This window comes from Salmo salar, chromosome ssa14, assembly GCF_905237065.1.
Source record: "Salmo salar chromosome ssa14, Ssal_v3.1, whole genome shotgun sequence".
NCBI classification, from domain to species: domain Eukaryota; kingdom Metazoa; phylum Chordata; class Actinopteri; order Salmoniformes; family Salmonidae; genus Salmo; species Salmo salar.
Window position 1 is genome coordinate 46,223,985 of NC_059455.1, and position 24,396 is coordinate 46,248,380.

A 24,396-nucleotide genomic window follows, 5' to 3' on the forward strand; every position below is an offset into this window, starting at 1 on the left:
AGTGTTATAGATGAGGTGGTGTGGGGAAGGGTTGTCATGGCGCTGACAGTGGGGCTTAGTGACTCTGGTTGTGTCCTATAAACCTATTCGGGGCCCACAGGCCTCAGATAAAAGAACAATTCACTGCATAGGGAATGTTGTTGACATAAGGACAGAGACACAATAACCTGCCGTCACATCACACATCACCTCACACATCACATTATCTTGCATTTCACATCGCACATCACATCACCTCACATCACCTCACACATCACCTCACACATCACCTCACATCACCTCACACATCACCTCACATTACCTCACATAACCTCACACATCACCTCACATCACCTCACACATCACCTCATACATCACCTCACATCACCTCACATTACCTCACACATTACCTCACATCACCTCACATTACCTCACATAACCTCACACATCACCTCACATCACCTCACACATTACCTCACATCACCTCACACATCACCTCATACATCACCTCACATTACCTCACACATCATCTCACATCACCTCACATCACCTCACATCACCTCATACATCACCTCACATCACCTCACATCACCTCACACATTACCTCACATCACCTCACACATTACCTCACATCACCTCACACATCACCTCATACATCACCTCACATTACCTCACACATCACCTCACATCACCTCACATCACCTCACATCACCACATACATCACCACACATCACCTCACACATCACCTCACACATTACCTCACATCACCTCACACATCACCTCACACATTACCTCACATCACCTTACCTCATCACCTCACACATCACATAATCTCGCATTTCACATCTCACATCACCTCACATCACCTCACACATCACCTCATAAATTACCTCACACATCACCTCACATTACCTAATACATTACCTCATACATTACCTCACTCATCACCTCACATCACATAATACATTACCTCATACATCACCTCATACATTACCTCACACATCACCTCATACATTACCTCATACATCACCTCACACATTACCTCACATATCACCTCATACATTACCTCACACATCACCTCACACATTACCTCACATCACCTCACACATCACCTCATACATTACCTCACATCACCTCATACATTACCTCATACATCACCTCATACATCACCTCACATCACCTCACACATCGCACCTCACATCACCTCACACATAACCTCACATCACCTCACACATCACCTCACATTACCTAATACATTACCTCATACATTACCTCGCTCATCACCTCACATCACATAATACATTACCTCATACATCTTATCATACATTATCTCACACATAACTACACACATTACCTCATACATCACCTCATACATTACCTCACATCACCTCATACATCACCTCACATTACCTCACATCACCTCACGCATCACCTCACATTACCTCACCTCACATTACCTCACATCACCTCACATTACCTCACATCACCTCGCATCAACTCACACATCACCTCACATCACCTCACACATCTCCTCACAATACTTCACATCACCTCACATTAACTCACATCACCTCACATCACCTCATACATCTCCTCACAATACTTCACATCACCTCACATTACCTCTCATCACCTCACATGATCTCACATCACCTCACATCACCTCATACATCACCTTACACATCACCTCACATCACCTCACATTACCTCATATTACCTCACACATCACCTCACATTACCTCACACATCACCTCACACATCACCGCACACATTACCTCACACATCACCTCACACATCACCTCACATTACCTCACATTACCTCACATTACCTCACACATCAACTCATATCTCCACAGATCACATCACACCCCATCACACCACCTCATATCTCCCTGCACTGCCAAGGGTGCTAGGCCTAGAGTAGAAATGAAGATAACAGGTAGTGCTGTACTTCATGTTGTATGATCCTTCAACACAGCTTTTAATAGGCTGATGATGTGTTATGTGTTTCTATCTAGCAACATTAGACAGAAAGGAAATGATATCTGCTGAATGCTGAAAGTCACTGGGATGTGGCAGAGGTTCTGGTTAAAGTCAATAGCTATCTCTTTTTTTGTGTCCGAGGCCTGAGGGGTGGTGTAGAATAGATTGTTGTGATCTTCAGCCTCCCTGTCCCTATATCCTGCCATGCCTGCGTCTGTCTGTCTGTCTGCCTCACTTTCCCTGCTTCTGTACCTGTTTCTCTACCCCTATCTAACTGTCCTCTCTCTCTCTCCGTCTCCTTCCAGTCTCCCACCTTCTCCAGAGCTTCACCGAGGGAGAACTGAAGAAGGTGATCGGGACCCTGATTGACAGGAGTAGCAAGAGGAGAGGCAGGAACAGTGGAGAGGAGAGCCAGGAGAGCTCCTCCCAGAGGACTAAGGGAGCTAAGAGTGGGCGCAGGAAGAGGTTAAAGCCGTGCTCTCTGCGGGAGGTGGAGGTGACGGTGGGGGAACTGGGGCTGGGCTACGACAGCGATGAGACTCTCCTCTTCAGGTACTGCAGCGGCAGGTGCGCCGCTCGCCGACTACGCAACTATGACATCGTCCTGGAACACACGAGGAGGGCGGGGCTCATTAGAAAGGGGCGGAGAGACAAGGTGCACTACAGCCCGTGCTGTCGGCCTATCGCGTACGAGAAGGATATCTCCTTCCTGGATAACAACAGTAGATACCACACGGTGCAGGAGGTATTGGCACGAGAGTGTGGCTGTGCGTGACCCTGGGGGAGGTGTGTAAACGTTTAATAACGACTACATCCTCTGTACCACCAATAAATACTGGCTACTGGGATGATATCATAAGAGCATAATATGATGTCTCGGTGTGGATACAGTGCCTCATGAAAAATGAGACTTGTCATCGCAGGTGTTATGGCCACGTGATGCAGGAAGTGTCGGCTCTGACATGGGGCCTATTCGGGAAAACTCAGTGGAGTTTTCCTTTATCCATCCTGTTGTACTGGCAGCTTTGCCTTCAAAGGCAGCGTTCAGGAGGACCCAGCATTAAAATAAAACAGCAATATGCTCTATCATATAGAACAGAATTCATTGTTATGTACAGTATTTCGGTTGGATACATGGATATTACCCACGGATACTGGATTACAGCGAAAACAGGACGATGCCTCTGGATGACCTTTGACATTGGGCCAATTCAGGAGGGCGACATGTTGGCGAACATTCAGACAGATATGATCGTCTGTCACGTGGAATATAGGGTCTGTAATCAGCTCTATGAATTCCATTCCTATCTGCAAGGTTGTGAACCTTTCACCTCATGGAATGTGAGTCCGCCCCCTGGTGGTGTTGGAGCTGCAGGACCTCCATGTTGTTGAGGAGGAGCACCTCCACTGCAAATGCCTGCTTCTGGGATATCAAGTCAGGTCTAGTTTATTTATCATGTGCACAGGATACACATGGTACGCAGTACAATCAAACGCTTACTTGTAGATTCATTCTCGGCGATGCGACATAATAAAAAGACAGGCTGTAAATAAGTTAAGAATAATAAAAATAAGTTAAATGTAAATATCGTCTGACTTTCCGGGCCCATGGATACTGGGTACGGGAAGATAGAACAACAGGAAGTAAACTCTGAATATGGATCTGTGTGGATGTATTCAGGGATGGAATTCAAGGGTTTTGGGCACTGATCAGCTTGAGCTTGTAGACTGGCATTTTTACTACGTAAGGTCCAAAATCTGTGCAATGGGATATCAGAACAGTACTGAGTATGGACCCGGTCACTAGAACAGTACTGATTATGGACCCAGTCACTAGAACAGTACTGATTATGGACCCAGTCACTAGAACAGTACTGAGTATGGACCCGGTCACTAGAACAGTACTGAGTATGGACCCGGTCACTAGAACAGTACTGAGCATGGACCCGGTCACTAGAACAGTACTGAGCGTGGACCCGGTCACTAGAACAGTACTGAGCGTGGACCCGGTCACTAGAACAGTACTGAGCGTGGACCCGGTCACTAGAACAGTACTGAGCGTGGACCCGGTCACTAGAACAGTACTGAGCGTGGACCCGGTCACTAGAACAGTACTGAGCGTGGACCCGGTCACTAGAACAGTACTGAGCGTGGACCCGGTCACTAGAACAGTACTGAGCATGGACCCGGTCACTAGAACAGTACTGAGCATGGACCCGGTCACTAGAACAGTACTGAGCATGGACCCGGTCACTAGAACAGTACTGAGCATGGACCCGGTCACTAGAACAGTACTGAGCATGGACCCGGTCACTAGAACAGTACTGAGTATCGACCCGGTCACTAGAACAGTACTGAGCATGGACCCGGTCACTAGAACAGTACTGAGTATGGACCCGGTCACTAGAACAGTACTGAGTATGGACCCGGTCACTAGAACAGTACTGAGTATGGACCCGGTCACTAGAACAGTACTGAGCGTGGACCCGGTCACTAGAACAGTACTGAGCATGGACCCGGTCACTAGAACAGTACTGAGCGTGGACCCGGTCACTAGAACAGTACTGAGTATGGACCCGGTCACTAGAACAGTACTGAGCATGGACCCAGTCACTAGAACAGTACTGAGTATCGACCCGGTCACTAGAACAGTACTGAGCATGGACCCGGTCACTAGAACAGTACTGAGCATGGACCCGGTCACTAGAACAGTACTGAGTATCGACCCGGTCACTAGAACAGTACTGAGCATGGACCCGGTCACTAGAACAGTACTGAGTATGGACCCGGTCACTAGAACAGTACTGAGTATGGACCCGGTCACTAGAACAGTACTGAGTATGGACCCGGTCACTAGAACAGTACTGAGCATGGACCCGGTCACTAGAACAGTACTGAGCATGGACCCGGTCACTAGAACAGTACTGAGCGTGGACCCGGTCACTAGAACAGTACTGAGTATGGACCCGGTCACTAGAACAGTACTGAGCATGGACCCAGTCACTAGAACAGTACTGAGCATGTGGCATGATCAATAGAGAGAAACTCTTCTGTTTTTGAAATCAGAAAGGAATGATAAATAGTTCATTCAAAATATTACTTGAATATTGAGTTGTTGATCAATGACCTTTACTGGAACATTATCAAACAACTTCCCTTCCCCTCCAACTGCATGCAAAACCATGGAGATATCACAAAATGTCTGCTGTCTAGATATCACAAAATGTCTGCTGTCTAGATATCACAAAATGTCTGCTGTCTTATCTTCTCTAAAAAGTATGAGATGTTCTGTTGGATTTTCGTCTAAGGGTGTTCCAGCAAAAACACAAGCATCATATCTTTGTTATTTCCATTCGAGGCTTTTATCTAGTACTCTTCAAAAAATGTCTTTCTCCAAACCCAATCACGATCAGTAACTCACTGACGTAATGTCATCCTAAGCGTTTGCCAGTACATTATGTAAGAACTCACTGTTTGATTGTATTGCTGTGGTTTCAGATAACAGGTTACATAATTACAGAATATTCTTCAACTTTGAAATGCTGAAAAAATATATAACCTTATAAATATATAATCCATTATATAATTCACACCCCTGATTAATGTGAATAATAAGTTTATAGACCCTATGGGCCTTGTTAGTAGTGCACTATTAAGGGTGCCATTTTGTATGCACACACACAACTATTCAATATGTTACAGTCGACCTAAAAGCAAAGTAGCTGCAATGCAGTGCATCTTTCTTTGTGGATTATATATACAGTGCCATTTGGAAAGTATTCAGAACCCCTTGATTTTTTCCACATTTTGCTACGTTAGAGGCCTTATTCTAAAAATGGAATTAATCGTTTTTTGCCCCCTCATCAATTTACACACAATAAACCATAATGACAAAGCAAAAAGGTTTTTAGACATTTTTTGCTAATTTATTAAAAAAATAAAAAACAGAAATATCACATTTACATAAGTATTCAAACCCTTTACTCAGTACTTTGTTGAAGCACCTTTGGCAGCGATTACAGCCTCGAGTCTTCTTGGATATGACTCTACAAGCTTGGAACACCTGTATTTGGAGAGCTTCTCACATTCTTCTCTGCAGATCCTCTCAAGTTCTGTCAGGTTGGATGCGGAGCGTCGCTACACAGCTATTTTCAGGTCTCTCCAGGGATGTTCGATCTGGTTCATGTCCGGGCTCTGATTGGGCCACTCAAGGACATTCAGAGACTTGTCCCAAAGTCTCTCCTGCATTGTTTTGGCCGTGTGCTTAGGGTCATTGTCCTGCTGGAAGGTGAACCTTCGCCCCAGTCTGAGGTCCTGAGCGCTCTGGAGCAGGTTTTCATCAAGGATCTCTCTGTACTTTGCTCCGTTCATCTTCCCCTCAAACCTGACTAGTCTCTCAGTCCCTGCCGCTGAAAAACATCCCCACAGCATGATGCTGCCACCACCATGCTTCACCGTAGGGATGGTGCCAGGTTTCCTCCAGACGTGACGCTTAGCATTCAGGCCAAATTGTTCAATCTTGGTTTCATCAGACCAGAGAATCTTGTTTCTCATGTTCTGAGAGTTTTTAGGTGCCTTTTGGCAAACTCCAAGCGGGCTGTCATGTGCCTTTTACTGAGGAGTGGCTTCCGTCTGGCCACTCTACCATAAAGGCCTCATTGTAGAGTGCCATTGTGTTCTAGGGGACCTTCAATGCTGCAGAAATGTTTTCGTACCCTTCCCCAGATCTGTGCCTCGACACAATCCTGTCTCTGAGCTCTACGGACAATTCCTTTGAACTCATGGCTTTGTTTTTGCTCTGACATGCACTGTCAACTGTGGGACCTTATATAGACAGGTGTGTGCCTTTCCAAATTATGTCCAATCAATTGAATTTACCACAGGTGGACTCCAATCAAGTTGAAGAAACATCTCAAGGATGATCAATAGAAACAGGATGCACCTGAGCTCAATTTTGAGTCTCATAGCAAAGGGTCTGAATACTTATGTAAATAAGGTATTTCTGTTTTTATTTTATTTTTTATTTGTAAACAACCTGTTTTCACTTTGTCATTATGGGGTATTGTGTGTAGATTTCTGAGGAAAAACATGTATTTAATCCCTTTTAGAATAAGGCTGTAATGTAACAAAATGTGGAAAAAGTCAAGGGGTCTGAATACTTTCCGAATGGCCCTGTATTGGGCCATGAGGTTAACCTGACCTTGGAAATCTCTGGAGCCTGATTCTGTCTGTGTATTTATTTGGAAGTAAATGATGGTTTGAAGAATATTTATTTAGTAGACATAGCAGCTTACCCATTTGTTGAGCAACTGTGCCAAAAATGTTTTTTTTTAATCAACATACTGACTGCTGAATAAACCTAATATCTATTTCAAAGAGTTCCATCATCATTATTTATTTCCCTCTTTTCTAAACACACAATTTAGTTTTCTCCATCTTGTTTATATTACCCTACATGGATTTAATTGTGTTAACCAGCTGTTTTACTGTACAAATTCCCAGTGGTGGAAAAAGTACTCAATTGTCTTGAGTAAAAGTAGATTCCCTAATAGAAAATGACTCCAGTAAAAGTGAGTCACCCGGTGAAATACTATTTGAGTAAAAGTCTACAAGTAATATGGTTTTAAGTGTACTTAAGTACAGTCACAGTGCTGGAAAATGTACTCAAGTATCATACTTGAGTAAAAGTAAATGCTATACATCAAATTCCTTGTAATAAACAAACCAGACAGCACAATGTTCTTTTTTCACCTTTTTTTATGAACAGCGAGAAGCACACTCCAACACTCAATCATTTGCAAAAGTAGTATTTGTCTTTAGAGAATCCGCCAGGTCAGAGGCAGTAGGGATGACAATGCGTTATATTGATAGTAGAGGTCTTCTCGGGTCCAACATCTTGGACCCGGACCAGAGGACTATCAAATCCGGACTAGAACCGTATCTTAAGTGACCCGAGTGACAAACAAATTATTTTTATCAGCCAAGTTGCTCTTCTGGTTAACGAATAGTTATTTATATGTTAGCTAGGGCTTTTATAAGTAAATAAATTCACTGTATTAGTGTAAAATAAAATATGCAATAGGCTATGCAGAGCTGTGGTTAGGTCTATTAGGCTCCACTCTGGGTCGATCAGCTCTAGTTACAGTACATAGATCCGATTGACAATCAAACAGGACCAGACCCCGGCCCGAAGGAAAAAATTGAATTTTGTACCCAGACCCGCTCTGGTCACTGGTTGGGTCTCATATAACCGGGTTCAGCAGTCAATATTTAATCGTCACTTTATTTAGTCTCATCTGAAAGTTGTAAATTCTTGGTTATCTTCACAAACCCTGGCTAACAAGTTGAATCAGCAATACAACATTTTGTTTAATTATTTTTTTTAAATGTTTTATCAGTATTTGTATTGGAGTTTCACAATTTTCACCCATATTAAGAGATACAACAACAAAGACAAGGCAAAAAAAACAGCCGTGAAGACCTCTAATTGATAGCTGTGTGAATTGGACCATATTTCTGTCCTGCCTGAGCATTCAAAATGTAACGAGTGCTTTTTGGTGTCATGGAAAATGTATGGGAGTAAAAAGTACATATTGTCTTCAATAGTGAAGTAAAAGTAAACATTTTCAAAAATATCAATGGTAAGGTAAAGTTCAGATCCCCCCAAAAAAAACGACTTAAGTAGTACTTCAAAGTATTTTTACTAATTACTTTACGCCACTGCAAATACCTTGCTATGATACTATAGACGTCCTTTTCCAACACGCATAATGTTTTTCTGACAACGTATTACCTCATCTCTATCCCAAATAATGTATCTACTTTTTCAGACGTGGTCCGGGAATCATCCATCCCCGCGTTTTCAACATCACACCTGAAACCTACTGCTTACAATTATCTCACTATCATAACTTTACAGGTATCGTGCACTATATAGAGAATAGGGTGCCATTTTTTTTTTAAAGCTCTACAATTCGATGGATTTTCACTTTGTACAACTTTACCGCCTTCCTTACCGCGAAAATCGAAAATGATCATACCGTCGTTACTGGTAATGACACGAGTGGGCCGCTGGTCTGAAGTGTACCGTAAAGAGAAGAGGTGGAGGTATGGGCCGCTGGTCTGAAGTGTACGGTAAAGAGAAGAGGAGGAGGCGTGGGCCGCTGGTCTGAAGTGTACGGTAAAGAGAAGAGGAGGAGGTATGGGCCGCTGGTCTGAAGTGTACGGTAAAGAGAAGGGGAGGAGGCTGTTCATACCACCTACCATTACATTACACACGGGCACACTAGAGTGGAACAGGTGACAAGAACACTAGGTGAGACCATTTTCTCTTCACACGCAAACACTTGCAACAAGTACCATTTTTGTTGGGTAATCGTATACTTCATTATTGCTTAGTTTTGGTATGTCAGTTTAATTATTTTTTGGATAGATAGTGGTTTGAAGTTATGGCATTGGGAAAAAGGTGTGTTTGTTGTGTAAGTGTTGTCTAGACAACAGGAGTAATTAGTTTCGTTTTTCTTTATGAAAGTGGTGTAAATTAAGCAAATTAAGGAGACATTTTGTATATGATACTGGATATGAGCAGTAAAATACCCAATGCAATCGCAATATGAACATATCTGCAATTATGTCGGTTTATGATTCATTGACTATTGAACTGACTTGTGATGGCTTGGTGTGCATGTACATAGTAACACGTCTCTAGGGGAGGAGTGTAGCCTAGTAACAGGTCTCTAGGGGAGGAGTGTAGCCTAGTAACAGGTCTCTAGGGGAGGGGTGTGGCCTAGTAACAGGTCTCTAGGGGAGGGGTGTAGCCTAGTGACACGTCTCTAGGGGAGGAGTGTAGCCTAGTAACAGGTCTCTAGGGGAGGAGTGTAGCCTAGTAACAGGTCTCTAGGGGAGGGGTGTGGCCTAGTAACAGGTCTCTAGGGGAGGGGTGTAGCCTAGTGACACGTCTCTAGGGGAGGGGTGTAGCCTAGTAACACGTCTCTAGGGGAGGGGTGTAGCCTAGTAACAGGTCTCTAGGGGAGGGATGTGGCCTAGTAACAGGTCTCTAGGGGAGGGGTGTAGCCTAGTGACACGTCTCTAGGGGAGGAGTGTAGCCTAGTAACAGGTCTCTAGGGGAGGAGTGTAGCCTAGTAACAGGTCTCTAGGGGAGGAGTGTAGCCTAGTAACACGTCTCTAGGGGAGGAGTGTAGCCTAGTAACAGGTCTCTAGGGGAGGAGTGTAGCCTAGTAACACGTCTCTAGGGGAGGAGTGTAGCCTAGTAACAGGTCTCTAGGGGAGGAGTGTAGCCTAGTAACAGGTCTCTAGGGGAGGAGTGTAGCCTAGTAACAGGTCTCTAGGGGAGGAGTGTAGCATAGTTTGACTCTTTTTTCTCCTTGCTTGCTCATTATACTTCCTCTGTTACAATTCATAAAGTTTAACCTACATCTGAATACAAATTAACTAAGCAGATAGTGTATTTTACTCCATGTTTTACAGTAACACAGAAAACATGGCCTCAGACACCAAGGCAACAGACCCACTGGAGGTACTGAGACAGCAATGTCTGGCCAGGGGAGCGGCTGGCATCAAGGGACTGGCAAGGTAAGAGCAACTAATTAAAAGACAAAGCAAAACATCAACAACAATTCTTTTTTGTAACTTTACAATAACGATTTCTTATCTTATTGTGATATTCACTCACAAGTGAAAATAGTCTGCATACAAAAGACCAATAATAATTAATAATAACTGATTCATAATTGATTATTATGTTTAAATAGATATCCAGATACAGATGGTTAATCTCTCCACATCCTCTCTCTTCCTCCCCATCCATACAGGACGTTCCGCATCATGGACGACGATGGCAGTAAGTCTCTGGACCTGCAGGAGTTCATTAAGGGACTGGAGGACTATGGTGTGGTGGTGAGCAGAGAGGAGGCCCGTCAGATCTTCATACTGTGTGACAAGGACGGCAGTGGCACCATCAACTTCGACGAGTTTCTGGAAAATCTGAGGGTATAATTACAGAGTAGTGACACAAAAACTCATTGATTATGCACATGTATTCATTATGGACAGTGCATAATAATGGTTCTCTCATAATAATAGCATTTGAACAAGCCAAAGTACATCTGATTATTGCATGGTAAAGGTGCAGTGATGTATATTGCTGTTTTCATGTGTTTGTGTTTCCTTCAGCCTCCTATGTCCAGTGCCAGGATCTCTGTGATCGGTCAGGCTTTTAAGAAGTTAGACCGGACAGGGGACGGGGTGGTGACTGTGGAGGACCTGAGGGGGGTCTACAACGGCTCACAACACCCCAAATATAAGAGTGGGGAGTGGACAGAGGAACAGGTCTTCCTAACCTTCCTCAGCAGCTTTGAATCCCCCAACGACAAAGATGGCAAGGTAATAAATACATTTATCGCCTTTAACTCCCTTATCTCATCTCATTTGCTCACATTGTATATAGACTTATTTTTCTACTGTATTATTGACTGTATGTTTGTTTTACTCCATGTGTAACTCTGTGTTGTTATATGTGTCGAACTGCTTTGCTTTATCTTGGCCAGGTCGCAGTTGTAAAAGAGAACTTGTTCTCAACTTGCCTGCCTGGTTAAATAAAGGTGAAATAAAATAAAAATTAAAAAAAATAAAACAATTGTAATTTACTGGAATGATGAACTGCTAGCCTGGGTACCAGTCTGTTTGTGCTAACATTCCACTCCTTGCCACTCCTTGTCATGCCAAACAGTCTGGCCTTTCTCCAATCTTCAAATTGGAACATTCTATCAATAATGAGCTCAAAGAGAACTGAGGAGAACAGACGATGTCATATCTTAGGCATATGGCACGGAGTACAAGGAGTGGAATGTTATCACAAAACCGGTCTGGGCCCGGTTGCATAAAACATCTTAACTTAATTTCCCCCTTGTCTTTTCACTTAAAGTTTCCTTAACGTTAAGTCAGATGCACAAAACATTTTAAGGCGAATTTCTCCCTTAAATGAAGTGAAAAAGTTAAGGGTGCCCATGAAGTCTATAAGAGTATTTTGAAGATAAATACACAACGCAGAGTTGGAGAGGACGAGAGAACTAAACTAAATATAGTACTAATGGTCAATAGGGAATTGTAAATAGGAGTTGGGTCTCAGTTCAACAGCTGTTTAGAATCTGTGGAATGTCAGTCCTGAACTCAGAGCTACGTGTACTACGTTCTGTACATTGAGTCGGGGGCAGGATACTTGTTATTTGGCCATTGGCCAAGTTGTACTGCAAGGACTTCTGATTGGTCAACCCCAGGCTAGGGCGTGGGGTTATAAATGACATCCTGTTCTTTTGATCGGTGGGAAAAGCTGAGGACAGGAGAGACTGAACATCTGAACATCTACCTCCCAGCATAACGTCTTGATTTGTCCTTCTCAAATAAACCTATTTTTCTCCCCCCCGGTTTGCTTTGGAGTTTGTTATTGAAGAATAACATCAATTGCTAACAGGTCTTTTAAGTGCTTCATTCAGTATGAGTATCAATGTAAGCAGCATTTACGGAGGTGAATGTTGCTTTCCTCTGTCCTGGTTTCAAAAGGAAAACATCCACTAGCTAGCTAGGTAGCTAATCAAGGTGCACAATCCATGGCTACAAAGCTAGCTTTCTAGCTAGCTACCTACTCTGTAAGTTAGCTTGACATGTTAGCTGGTTAGCTTGACATGCTAGCTGACTAGCTAGCTACCTACTCTGTAAGTTAGCTTGACATGCTAGCTGACTAGCTAGCTACCTACTCTGTAAGTTAGCTTGACATGCTAGCTGGCTAGCTAGCTACCTACTCTCTAAGTTAGCTTGACATGCTAGAAAGTAATAGAAGCAAGTTCAGAAAAAAGTAACTAAAATAAATATGTTTTATCTTCTAAATAAATGTGTTTGTCCTGTCTTGCACAGTGAATCAAGTCATCTCCATGGTAACCAGAGACTCTGCCTTAAATGTCTTCAAACTACCATAAAATCCTTAAATTATGACCTTACGTTTTCAGTGGCTCTATTCAACCCCCTTAAACAATTCCCTTAGGTAAAGGGAAATTATTCCTTAAGGGAAACACTTAAGATGTTTTATGCAAACAGATTTCAGGCTAATGAATTGTAGCTGATATTACATAAACAACGAAAAAAACAGGTAAAAAAAATGTACTCAACTATTTACATAGGCTTGGTTACTTGGTTTTGCATATTATGTAAATGAGTTGTCTTGTCCTTCTCCTTTAGGTAACTCAGGAGGAGTTCATCAACTACTACAGTGGAGTGAGTGCCTCTATCGACAGCGACGGACACTTTGTTACTATGATGCAGAATGCCTGGAAGCTGTAGGCACCACTGGCTAGCTACATTTATCTGTATTCTACTAATATATTTGGCTAATCATAAAAAGGCACCTTTGCATTCACTTAGAACTTCTGTATGTGTACATGTGAGAAAATAGACAAATGTTAGTTTATAGTTTTTCAATGGAACAGAATAGCTTTAAATGCACAGATACAACCGATTTCTACTGAATGATTTATATATATTACAAATATTAATCACGTTCCTTTGTGCCATATTGCTTTTGTAACCGATGTGAAATGGTTAGTTAGTTAGCGGTGGTGCGCGCGATTAGCGTTTTAACCGGGTGACGTCATTCACTCTGCGACCTGAAGTAGTTGTTCCCCTTGCGTTGCAAGGGCCACGGCTTTGGTGGCGCGATGGGTAACGATGCTTCGTGGGTGTCAGTTGTTGATGTGTGCAGAGGGTCCTTGGTTTAAGCCCAGGTTGGGGCGAAGAGAGAGAGACGGAAGAAACTATTACACTTTGTCTTGTTAAGATCTCTCTTATGGTTTAAGCTACATCATCATTATGCAAATGTTTGCCAAATAAACTATCTTTCTCGTAGCACAATGAGTGTTCCTTTAAATGCTTTATCTACCTGCACACAAGCAAGCTCACAGATCGGGACCACCGTGTGCTCAAGCGAGTAGCGAGGTCCATACAGAAATGGTTTCTCGAGATCGGTGTGGAAGAATTTGACTGGCCTTCAGCTATTTGTTAGTCAGCTTGTCTATAATTAGATATAATGACACATGAGAAGCTATGTTTCCTGGGAAGACTAAATAAACTCTTGCTCACCAGAATAATGTAATAACTCGATATAATGGATGCTTCAACGTAGTTGACATCGGCAACACAATTAGTGTTTCTTTAAATGCTTTATCTACTACCAGCACAAGTACAGTATATGTGGATCCAAGTTCTGTGCTAGGCAAATAACCATAGCTACATGCATAGAAAAAGCAATGGACTGAGAATCCCCAGACTCTGTAACCCAGACTGTTGTAATCGAGTGCATGCAACTCAGAGGTCCTATACCACCTAAGCGGTGAAATTGAATTATGAGTGCATATGCACTGTTATAATTTGTTATTATGGGTTCAAAGCCCAAGGTCGTCATTGCTAGTTTTCTGCGCTTTAATTAACTGTGGACAATTAGGCGAGATGTCAAGTTTGCAATTCAGGGAGCTGTCAATGGTACTGAAATGTAATTGCTAATCAGTCCTGCGTTTGCCTTATAGGACACTGTTGTGCCGGCAGAGGGAGCAACAGGGCAACGGTTGTTATTTAATTCCTGTAGGCCTACAGGTATAATAGCATGCCCACATTTACCTGTAAATAGTTCTGAGAAAGTAGATTTCTTATCTACCGGTGCGTGAAAATATTGATTCAGGATTAAACACATTTTTGCATTCTGTTTTCTATTTTTGCAGGTCTTTGTAAAATGTCGTGCAGTGAAACATCTTTCCTGTTGTCTCACAACATTGTTTCAGATTACTCAATTGAGATGTTAAACAAAAGGTATTGCTTCCCAAATCCTGATAACTTTTGAATGTGAGATGACATGGGCCAGCCGTAGCCTAATCCCCTAGTCAGGCATCGCTCCCATCCCGCCCGGACCAGCCGCTCAGCAGCTCAAGGGCAAACGGAGGTTTTAGGACTTTCCACTCTCAGCGCAACGGCTCAGGAACACGCATGAATTACAACCGTGCGCACCGTCATTTCTGGTGCGCTTTTTGTGGCTATTTGAAGTTTTCTCAGGACTGACATTTTGTGGCAATCAAATGGAAAGGAAGGGTGTTTTAGGTGAGTCCGTAGGCGGGGGTTGACCCTGTAGCACCGAGTGAAGCGCGGTTCAAAATGCCTAACATCAGGGGATTTGACAACTGGCATTCATCCGGAAGTCACTTTTAAACGATAACCTCTGGATTCGGCCTCGCAACATAACAGGCGCCATTTTCAGTCTCTGTAACGTGTAATTGAAGTAATTTATCGATTTAATAATCAGGATCTTCCTGGAGACAAATGAAACATGGATTCTACTTGGGTTTTCTGGTCATTCTGTCCTCTAAAAACTGAAAAACGAAACTCTGGAAGCTATGCTACAGAACACGGAGTTTCACACGTAAGTATTCATTCTTTATTCATGCTTTATCATGTATTTTTGCAGGCCTATACAGTTTAATTTTGTAGGTGCTATTTGACCAATATTGAAAAATCATAGTGTTTTAATGAATGCAGGGGCCTGCCTTACAATTAAGCATAGAACGAGTGCATTTTAATGGAAATTGGACTGGGCCTAACAATGTTTTAGCTCATAATTTTCAAAACCACCAACAAATATTGATTTGACCAAAGCCACAAACTTCTTTAACATTAAAACGAAGGTAGGCTAATACGTGACAAAGACAACGCAACGAAAAAGTGCACTTGAAATCAATGTAGGCCTAATTTAACAATTAAAAAAGTTACATTTTCACTTCTGTTGGTAAAAGCTCCAATTTATAGATTTGATCTGTACAAAATCATCTGTCAATTTCATTGAGAATGTGCCCTACATTTCATTGAGAATGTGCCCTACATTTCATTGAGAATGTGCCCTACATTTAATTGAGAATGTGCCCTACATTTCATTGAGAATGTACCCTACATTTAATTGAGAATGTACCCTGCATTTAATTGAGAACGTACCCTACATTTCATTGAGAATGTACCCTACATTTCATTGAGAATGTACCCTACATTTCATTGCAGTCATCAAATAAAAAGCAAATGATCTGTGTCAGAGAATGTCGTTTTTATACTTCACAGTCACAATTGATCAAGTCAAGCCATTGCATGTATCCAGCCCAATAAAAACTAATTGTAGAGCATTTTTAAATGGTAAATGGCGAGAGTTTGTTGCACAAATATATCCAAACACCAATCTTCCACGCAGGCTAATTGCTTTTCTAGAACATGTACAGCCTGAATTAAAAAGGCTAACTTTTTGGAATTTGCACATTCACCTCCTTTACCTGTCTATATAACATCCCTCTATACGACATCCTGGCCGGGGTGGCAGGTAGCCTAGTGGTTAGAGTGTTGGGCCAGTAACTGAAAGGTTGCTGGATTGAATCCCTGAGCTCACAAGGTAAAAAATATATATAATATGTCAAAATATGTCGTTATGCCCCTCTTCCCCAGTAGGCCTTCATTGTAAATAAGAATTTGTCCTTTTAACTGACTTGCCTATTTAAATAAAGGTTAAATAAAAAATAAAAAAACAACATTAAAATAAATGCATCGAGATATACTACATGACAAAAAGTATGTGGACACCTGCTTGTCAAAAATGTCATTCCAATATCATGGGCATTAATATGGAGTTGGTTCAGTCATTGCTGCTATAACAGCCTGTACTCTTCTGTGAAAGCTTTCCACTAGATGTTGGAACATTGCTGCAGGGACTTGCTTCCATTCAGCCACAAGAGCATTAGTGAGGTTGGGCACTGATGCTGGGCGATTAGGGGTGGTTTGCAGTTAGTGTTCCAATTAATAACAAAGGCGTTTGACGGGGTTGAGCCCTCTGTGCAGGCCAGTTAAGTTCTTCCAAACCGATCTTGACAAACCCTTTCTGTATGGACCTCACTTTGTGCACAGGGGCATTGTCATGCTGAAACAGGAAAGGGCCTTCCCCAAACTGTTGCCACAAAGTTGGAAGCACAGAATCGACTAGAATGCCATTGTATGCTGTTAACATTTCCCTTTACTGGAACTAAGGGGCCTAGCCTGAACCATGAAAAACAACCCCAGACCATTATTCCTCCTTCACCAAACTTTTCAGTTGGCACTATGCATTCAGGCAGGTAGCGTATTCCTGGTATCCGCCAAACCCAGATTCGTCTGTTGGACTGCCAGATGGTGAAGCGTGATTCATCACTCCAGAGAACACGTTTTCACTGCTCCAGAGTCCAATGGCGGCGAGCTTTACACCACTCCAGCCAATGTTTGGCATTGCTCATGTTGATCTTCTGCTTGTGTGCGGCTGCTCGGCCATGGAAACACTGCCTTCCATTCTGCTAGCAAACGTGCAATCTTTGGAAAATAAAATCGATGCCCTATGCGGAAGATTAAACTACCAACGGGACATTCAAAACTGTAACATCTCATGCTTCACAGAGTCGTGGCTGAACAACGACATTATCAACGTACAGCTGGCTGGTTATACGCTGTACCGGCAGGATAGAACAGCGGTGTCTGGTAAGACGAGGGGCGGCGGACTATGTATTTTTGTAAATAACCACTGGTGCACAATATCTAAGGAAGTCTCGAGGTTTTGTTCGCCTGAGGTAGAGTATCTCATAATAAGCTGCAAACCACACTTTCTACCTAGAGAGTTTTCATCTGTACTTTTTTGTAGCTGTCTACATACCACCACAGGCTGATGCTGGCACTAAGGCAGCACTCAATGAGCTGTATTCCGCCATAAGCAAACAAGAAAACGCTCACCCAGACGCGGCGCTCCTAGTAGCCGGGGACTTTAATTCAGGGAAACTTAAATCCGTCTTTCCAAATTTCTATCAGCATGTTAAATGTGCAACCAGAGGGAAAAGAACTCTGGACCACCTTTACTCCGCACACAGAGACGCATACAAAGCTCTCCCTCGCCCTCCATTTGGCAAATCTGACCATAATTCTATCCTCCTGATTCCTGCATACAAGCTAAAATTAAAGCAGGAAGCACTAGTGACTAGATCAATAAAAAAGTGGTCAGAGGAAGCAAATGCTAAGCTACAGGATTGTTTTGCTAGCACAGACTGGAATATGTTCTGCGATTCCTCCGATGGCATTGAGGAGTACACCACATCAGACATTGGCTTCATCAATAAGTGCATCGATGACGTCATCACCACAGTGACCATACGTACATACCCCAACCAGAAGCCATGGATTACAGGCAACATCAGCACTGAGCTAAAGGCTAGAGCTGCCACTTTCAAGGAGCGGGACGCTAACCCGGAAGCTTATAAGATATCCCGCTATGCCCTCCGACGAACCATCAAACAGGCAAAGCATCAATACAGGACTAAGATCGAATCGTACTACACCGGCCCTGACTCTCGTCGGATGTGGCAGGGCTTGCAAACCTTTACAGACTACAAAGGGAAGCACAGCCAAGAGCTGCCCAGTGACACGAGCCTACCAGATGAGCTAAACTACTTCTATGCTCGCTTCGAGGCAAATAACACTGAAACATGCATGAGAGCACCAGCTGTTCCGGATGACTGTGTGATCACGCTCTCCGCAGCCGATGTGAGTAAGACCTTTAAACAGGTCAACATTCACAAGGCCGCAGGGCCAGACGGATTACCAGGACGTGTACTTACATATGCTGGCCCACTGGCAAGTGACTTAACTGACATTTTCAACCTCTCCCTGTCCGAGTCTAATACCAACGTGTTTTAAGCAGACTACCATAGTCCCTGTGCCCATGAACACTAAGGAAACCTGCCTAAATGACTACCAACCCGTAGCACTCATGTATGTAGCCATGAAGTGCTTTGAAAGGCTGGTCATGGCTCACATCAACACCATTATCCCAGAAACCCTAGACCCATTCCAATTTGCATACCACCCTAACAGATCCGCAGATGATGCAATCTCTATTGCACTCCACACTGCCCTTTCCCACCTGGACAAAAAGAACACCTGTGTGAGAATGCTATTCATTGACTACAGCTCAGCATTCAACACCATAGTGCCCTCAAAGCTCATCAATAAGCTAAGGACCCTGGGACTAAACACCTCCCTCTGCAACTGGATCCTGGACTTCCTGATGGGCCGCCCCCAGGTGTTAAGGGTAGGTAACAACACATCGGCCACACTGATCCTCAACACAGGGGCCCCTCAGGGGTGCGTGCTCAGTCTCCTTCTGTACTCCCTGTTCACTCACGACTCAGACACGACTCCAACACCATCATTAAGTTTCCCGATGACACAACAGTGGTAGGCTTGATCACAGACAATGACGAGACAGCATATAGGGGTCAGAGACCTGGCCGTGTGGTGCCAGGACAACAGCCTCTCCCTCAACGTGATCAAGACAAATGAGATGATTGTGGACTACATGAAAAAGAGGACCGAGCATGCTCCCATTCTCATCAACGGGCTGTAGTGGAGCAGGTTGGGAGCTACAAGTTCCTTTGTGTCCACATCACCAACAAACTAACATGGTCCAAGCACACCAAGACAGTCGTGAAGAGGGCACAACAAAACCTATTCCCCCTCAGGAGACTGAAGAGATTGGGCATGGGTCCTCAGATCCTCAAAATGTTCTACAGCTGCACCATCAACAGCATCCTGACCGGTTGCATCACCGCCTGGTATGGCAACTGCTCCCCCTCCGACCGCAAGGCACTACAGAGGGTAGTGCGTACGGCCCAGTACATCACTGTGGCCAAGCTTCCTGCCATCCAGGACCTCTATACCAGGCGGTGTCAGAGGAAGGCTCTAAAAATTGTCAAAGACTCCAGCCAACCTAGTCATAGACTGTTTAATGGCCAAACCCTCCCCTAACCCGGACAACGCTGAACCAATTGTGCCCTCCCCATTGGTCTCCCGGGTCACGGCCGGCTGCGATAGAGCCTGGACTCAAACCCAGAATCTCTAGTGGCACAGTTAGCACTGCGATGCAGTGCCTTAGACCACTGCACCACTCAGGAGGCGGTCCAAGAGGCTCCTTAACAGCTTCTACCCCCAAGCCATAAGACTCCTGAACATATAATCAAAAAATGGCTAACCAGACTATTTTCATTGCCCCCCCCCCCCCAATACCGCTGCTACTCTCTATTGTTATCATCTATGCATAGTCACTTTAATAACTCTACCTACATGTACATATTAGCTCAATTACCTCGACTACCCGGTGCCCCCACACATTGACTCTGTACCGGTACCACCTGTATATAGCCTCCACATTGACTCTGTACCGGTACCCCCTGTATATAGCCTCCACATTGACTCTGTACCGGTACCCCCTGTATATAGCCTCCACATTGACTCTGTACCGTAACACCCTGTATATAGCCTCCACATTGACTCTGTACCAGTACACCCTGTATATAGCCTCCACATTGACTCTGTACCGGTACCCCCTGTATATAGCCTCCACATTGACTCTGTACCGGTACCCCCTGTATATAGCCTCCACATTGACTCTGTACCATAACACCCTGTATATAGCCTCCACATTGACTCTGTACCGGTACCCCCTATATATAGCCTCCACATTGACTCTGTACCGGTACCCCTTGTATATAGCTTCCACATTGACTCTGTACCATAGCACCCTGTATATAGCCTCCACATTGACTCTGTACCGCAACACTCTGTATATAGCCTCCACATTGACTCTGTACCGGTACCCCCTGTATATAGCCTCCACATTGACTCTGTACCGGTACCCCCTGTATATAGCCTCCACATTGACTCTGTACCGGTACCCCCTGTATATAGTCTCCACATTGACTCTGTACCGGTACCCCCTGTATATAGCCTCCACATTGACTCTGTACCGGTACCCCCTGTATATAGCCTCCACATTGACTCTGTACCGGTACCCCCTGTATATAGCCTCCACATTGACTCTGTACCGGTACCCCCTGTATATAGCCTCCACATTGACTCTGTACCGGTACCCCCTGTATATAGCCTCCACATTGACTCTGTACCGGTACCCCCTGTATATAGCCTCCACATTGACTCTGTACCGGTACCCCCTGTATATAGCCTCCACATTGACTCTGTACCAGTACCCCCTGTATATAGCCTCCACATTGACTCTGTACCGGTACCCCCTGTATATAGCCTCCACATTGACTCTGTACCGGTACCCCCTGTATATAGCCTCCACATTGACTCTGTACCGGTACCCCCTGTATATAGCCTCACTATTGTTATTTTACTGCTGCTCTTTAACTACTTTTTCATATTTTTTTTTACTGCATTGTTGGTTAGTGGCTCGTAAGTAAGCCTTTCACTGTAAAGTCTACACCTGTTGTATTCGGCGCATGTGACTAATACGATTTGATTTGAAACCCATTTCATGAGGCTCCCAACGAACAGTTATTGTGCTGACATTGCTTCCAGAGGCAGTTTGGAACTCGGCAGTGAGTGTTGCAACCTAGGACAGACGTTTTTTTTACGCTCTTCATCACTCAGCAATCCTGTTCTGTGAGCTTTTGTGGCCTACCACTTCGCGGCTAAGCCATTTTTGCTCCTAGACGTTTCCACTTCACAATAACAACACTGACAGTTGACCGGGGCAGCTCTAGCAGGGCCGAAATTTGACGAATTGACTTGTTGGAAAGGTGGCATCCTCTGACGGTGCCACATTGAAAGCCACTGAGCTCTTCAGTAAGGGCCATTCTACTGCCAGTGTTTGTCTATGGAGATTGCATGGCTGTATGCTCGAATGTTATACACCTGTCAGCAACGGGTGTGGCTGAAATAGTAAAATCCACTAATTTGAAGGGGTGTCCACATACTTCTGTATATATAGTGTATCTCCCATAACAATGTTTTATCTACAACAATGCCCAGTCATTCTTGCAATTCCCATTAGTTTCATACCTTTTCCATTTCCCTCGGTCAGAATGAATATTTTCCATTAGCCGATGTTGTGGTATTACTGTGTTGAAATCATTATAGCTGTGTTGTGTATTAAGTGATTCAGTATTGTCTGCAGTAATCATAGCAAAAGGTTTTCGGGATAGGAATAATTAGGTCACTCAGGAGATCCGTGGTGTTATATGGTACCTCTGCTGGTTTAGTAATCTGACAGTCCCACCCACATATAGTGATTCACAACATCATAGATATCAGCTGACCACATATAGTGTGCTCTTTCCATGACATAGACTGACCAGGTGAATCCAGGTGAAAGCTATGATCCCTTATTAATATATGTTGTTAAATCCACTTCAAATCAGTGTAGATGAAGAGGAGGAGACAGGTTAAAAAATGATTTTTAAGCCTTGAGACAATTGAGACATGGATTGTGTATGTGTGCCATTGAGAGGGTGAATGAACAAGACAAAATATTTAAGTGCCTTTGAACGGGGTATGGTAGTAGTATAGTAGTAGTACGGTAGTAGTTTAGTAGTAGTATGGTAGTAGTATAGTAGTAGTATGGAAGTAGTATAGTAGCAGCAATGTAGTAGTATAGTAGTAGTATGGTGGTAGTATAGTAGCAGTATGGTAGTAGTATGGTAGTAGTACAGTAGTAGTATGGTAGTGGTATAGTAGTAGTATGGTAGCAGTATAGTAGTAGTATGGTAGTAGTATAGTAGTAGTATGATAGTAGTATAGTAGTAGTAGTATAGTGGCAGTATGGTAGTAGTATGGTAGCAGTATGGCAGTAGCATGGTAGTAGTATAGTAGTAAAATAGTAGTAGCATGGTAGTAGTATAGTAGTAGTTTGGCAGTAGTATAGTAGTAGTATGGTAGTGGCACATTAGTAGCGTGGTAATAGTATAGTAATAGTATGGTAGTAGTATAACAGTGGTATGGCAGTAGTATAGTAGCAGTATAGTGGTATGATGGTAGTAGTATAGTGGTAGTATAGTGGTAGTATGGTAGTAGTATAGAAGTAGTATGGTGGTAGTATAGTAGTGGTATAGTAGTAACACGGTAGTAGTATAGTGGTAGTATAGTGGTAGTATGGTAGTCGTATGGTAGTAGTATAGCGGTAGTATGGCAGTAGTATAGCAGTAGTATGGTAGTAGTATGGTAGTAGTATAGTGGTAGTATGGTGGTAGTATAGTGGTAGCATGGTTGCAGTATAGTAGTAGCATGATAGTAGTAATGTAGTAGTATAGTAGTAGTATAGTAGTGGCATAGTAGTAGTATGGTAGTAGTATAGTAGTTGTATGGTAGTAGTATAGTAGTAGTATGGCGGTAGTATGGCAGTAGTATGGTGGTAGTATCGTAGTCGTATAGCAGTGGCATAGTAGTATAGCAGTAGTATGGTAGTAGTATAGTAGTAGTATAGTGGTAGTATGGCAGTAGTATAGCAGCGGTATGGTAGTAGCATAGTAGTAGTATAGTAGTAGTATGGCGGTAGTATAGCAGTGGCATGGCAGTAGTGTAGTAGTAGTATAGTGGTAGTATAGTAGTGGTATGGTAGTGGTAAAGTAGTAGTATGATGGTAGTATAGTAGTCGTATGGAAGTGGTATAATAGTAGTATGGTAGTAGTATAGTAGTAGTATGGTAGTAGTATGGTAGTAGTATAGTAGTTGTATGGTGGTAGTATGGTAGTAGGTGCCAGGCGCACCCTGTATATAGCCTCCACATTGACTCTGTACCGGTACCCCCTATATATAGCCTCCACATTGACTCTGTACCGGTACCCCCTGTATATAGCTTTCACATTGACTCTGTACCGGTACCCCCTGTATATAGCCTCCACATTGACTCTGTACCGTAACACCCTGTATATAGCCTCCACATTGACTCTGTACCGCAACACCCTGTATATAGCCTCCACATGGACTCTGTGCCGGTACCCCCTGTATATAGCCTCCACATTGACTCTGTACCGGTACCCCCTGTATATAGCCTCCACATTGACTCTGTACCGCAACACTCTGTATATAGCCTCCACATGGACTCTGTGCCGGTACCCCCTGTATATAGCCTCCACATTGACTCTGTACCGGTACCCCCTGTATATAGCCTCCACATTGACTCTGTACCGGTACCCCCTGTATATAGCCTCCACATTGACTCTGTACCGGTACCCCCTGTATATAGCCTCCACATTGACTCTGTACCGCAACACTCTGTATATAGCCTCCACATTGACTCTGTACCAGTACCCCCTGTATATAGTCTCCACATTGACTCTGTACCATAACACCCTGTATATAGCCTCCACATTGACTCTGTACCGGTACCCCCTGTATATAGCCTCCACATTGACTCTGTACCGGTACCCCCTGTATATAGCCTCACTATTGTTATTTTACTGCTGCTCTTTAACTACTTTTTCATATTTTTTTTTAACTGCATTGTTGGTTAGTGGCTCGTAAGTAAGCCTTTCA

General features: G+C 43.5%; 3 protein-coding genes across 6 annotated transcripts in view; all 3 read left to right on the forward strand.

Moving 5' to 3' along the window:
- LOC106569826 (neurturin-like) overlaps nt 1-2,745 on the forward strand; it is a 25,949-nt gene extending 23,204 nt beyond the window's left edge. Inside the window, exon 3 of the mRNA XM_014141464.2 lies at nt 2,268-2,745. Coding sequence (XP_013996939.1) covers nt 2,268-2,737 — 470 coding nt within the window. The 3' untranslated portion in view covers nt 2,738-2,745. The remainder of the gene's footprint in view (nt 1-2,267) is intronic.
- Nucleotides 2,746-9,249: 6,504 nt separating this feature from the next.
- capsla (calcyphosine-like a) lies at nt 9,250-13,875 on the forward strand. 4 transcript variants are annotated; one of them, NM_001141577.2, is given in 5 exon segments: nt 9,250-9,277; nt 10,450-10,554; nt 10,794-10,971; nt 11,155-11,364; nt 13,213-13,873. In NM_001141577.2, coding segments are annotated over 4 exon segments (582 nt in total). In that variant the 5' UTR covers nt 9,250-9,277; nt 10,450-10,462; the 3' UTR covers nt 13,315-13,873.
- Nucleotides 13,876-14,008: 133 nt separating this feature from the next.
- scn12aa (sodium channel, voltage gated, type XII, alpha a) overlaps nt 14,009-24,396 on the forward strand; it is a 122,619-nt gene continuing 112,231 nt past the window's right edge. Inside the window, exon 1 of the mRNA XM_014141417.2 lies at nt 14,009-15,436. The gene's annotated coding sequence lies outside the window, so the exon portion shown is untranslated. The remainder of the gene's footprint in view (nt 15,437-24,396) is intronic.

What these genes read in the sequence shown, in the direction of transcription:
- capsla (XM_045693623.1), top strand. Translation starts at nt 10,439, where the DNA reads ATGTTTTACAGTAACACAGAAAACATGGCCTCAGACACCAAGGCAACA. An exon ending in GGCATCAAGGGACTGGCAAG is followed by an intron (nt 10,555 to 10,793) that starts GTAAGAGCAACT and finishes CCATCCATACAG; the next exon opens with GACGTTCCGCATCATGGACG. An exon ending in AGTTTCTGGAAAATCTGAGG is followed by an intron (nt 10,972 to 11,154) that starts GTATAATTACAG and finishes TGTTTCCTTCAG; the next exon opens with CCTCCTATGTCCAGTGCCAG.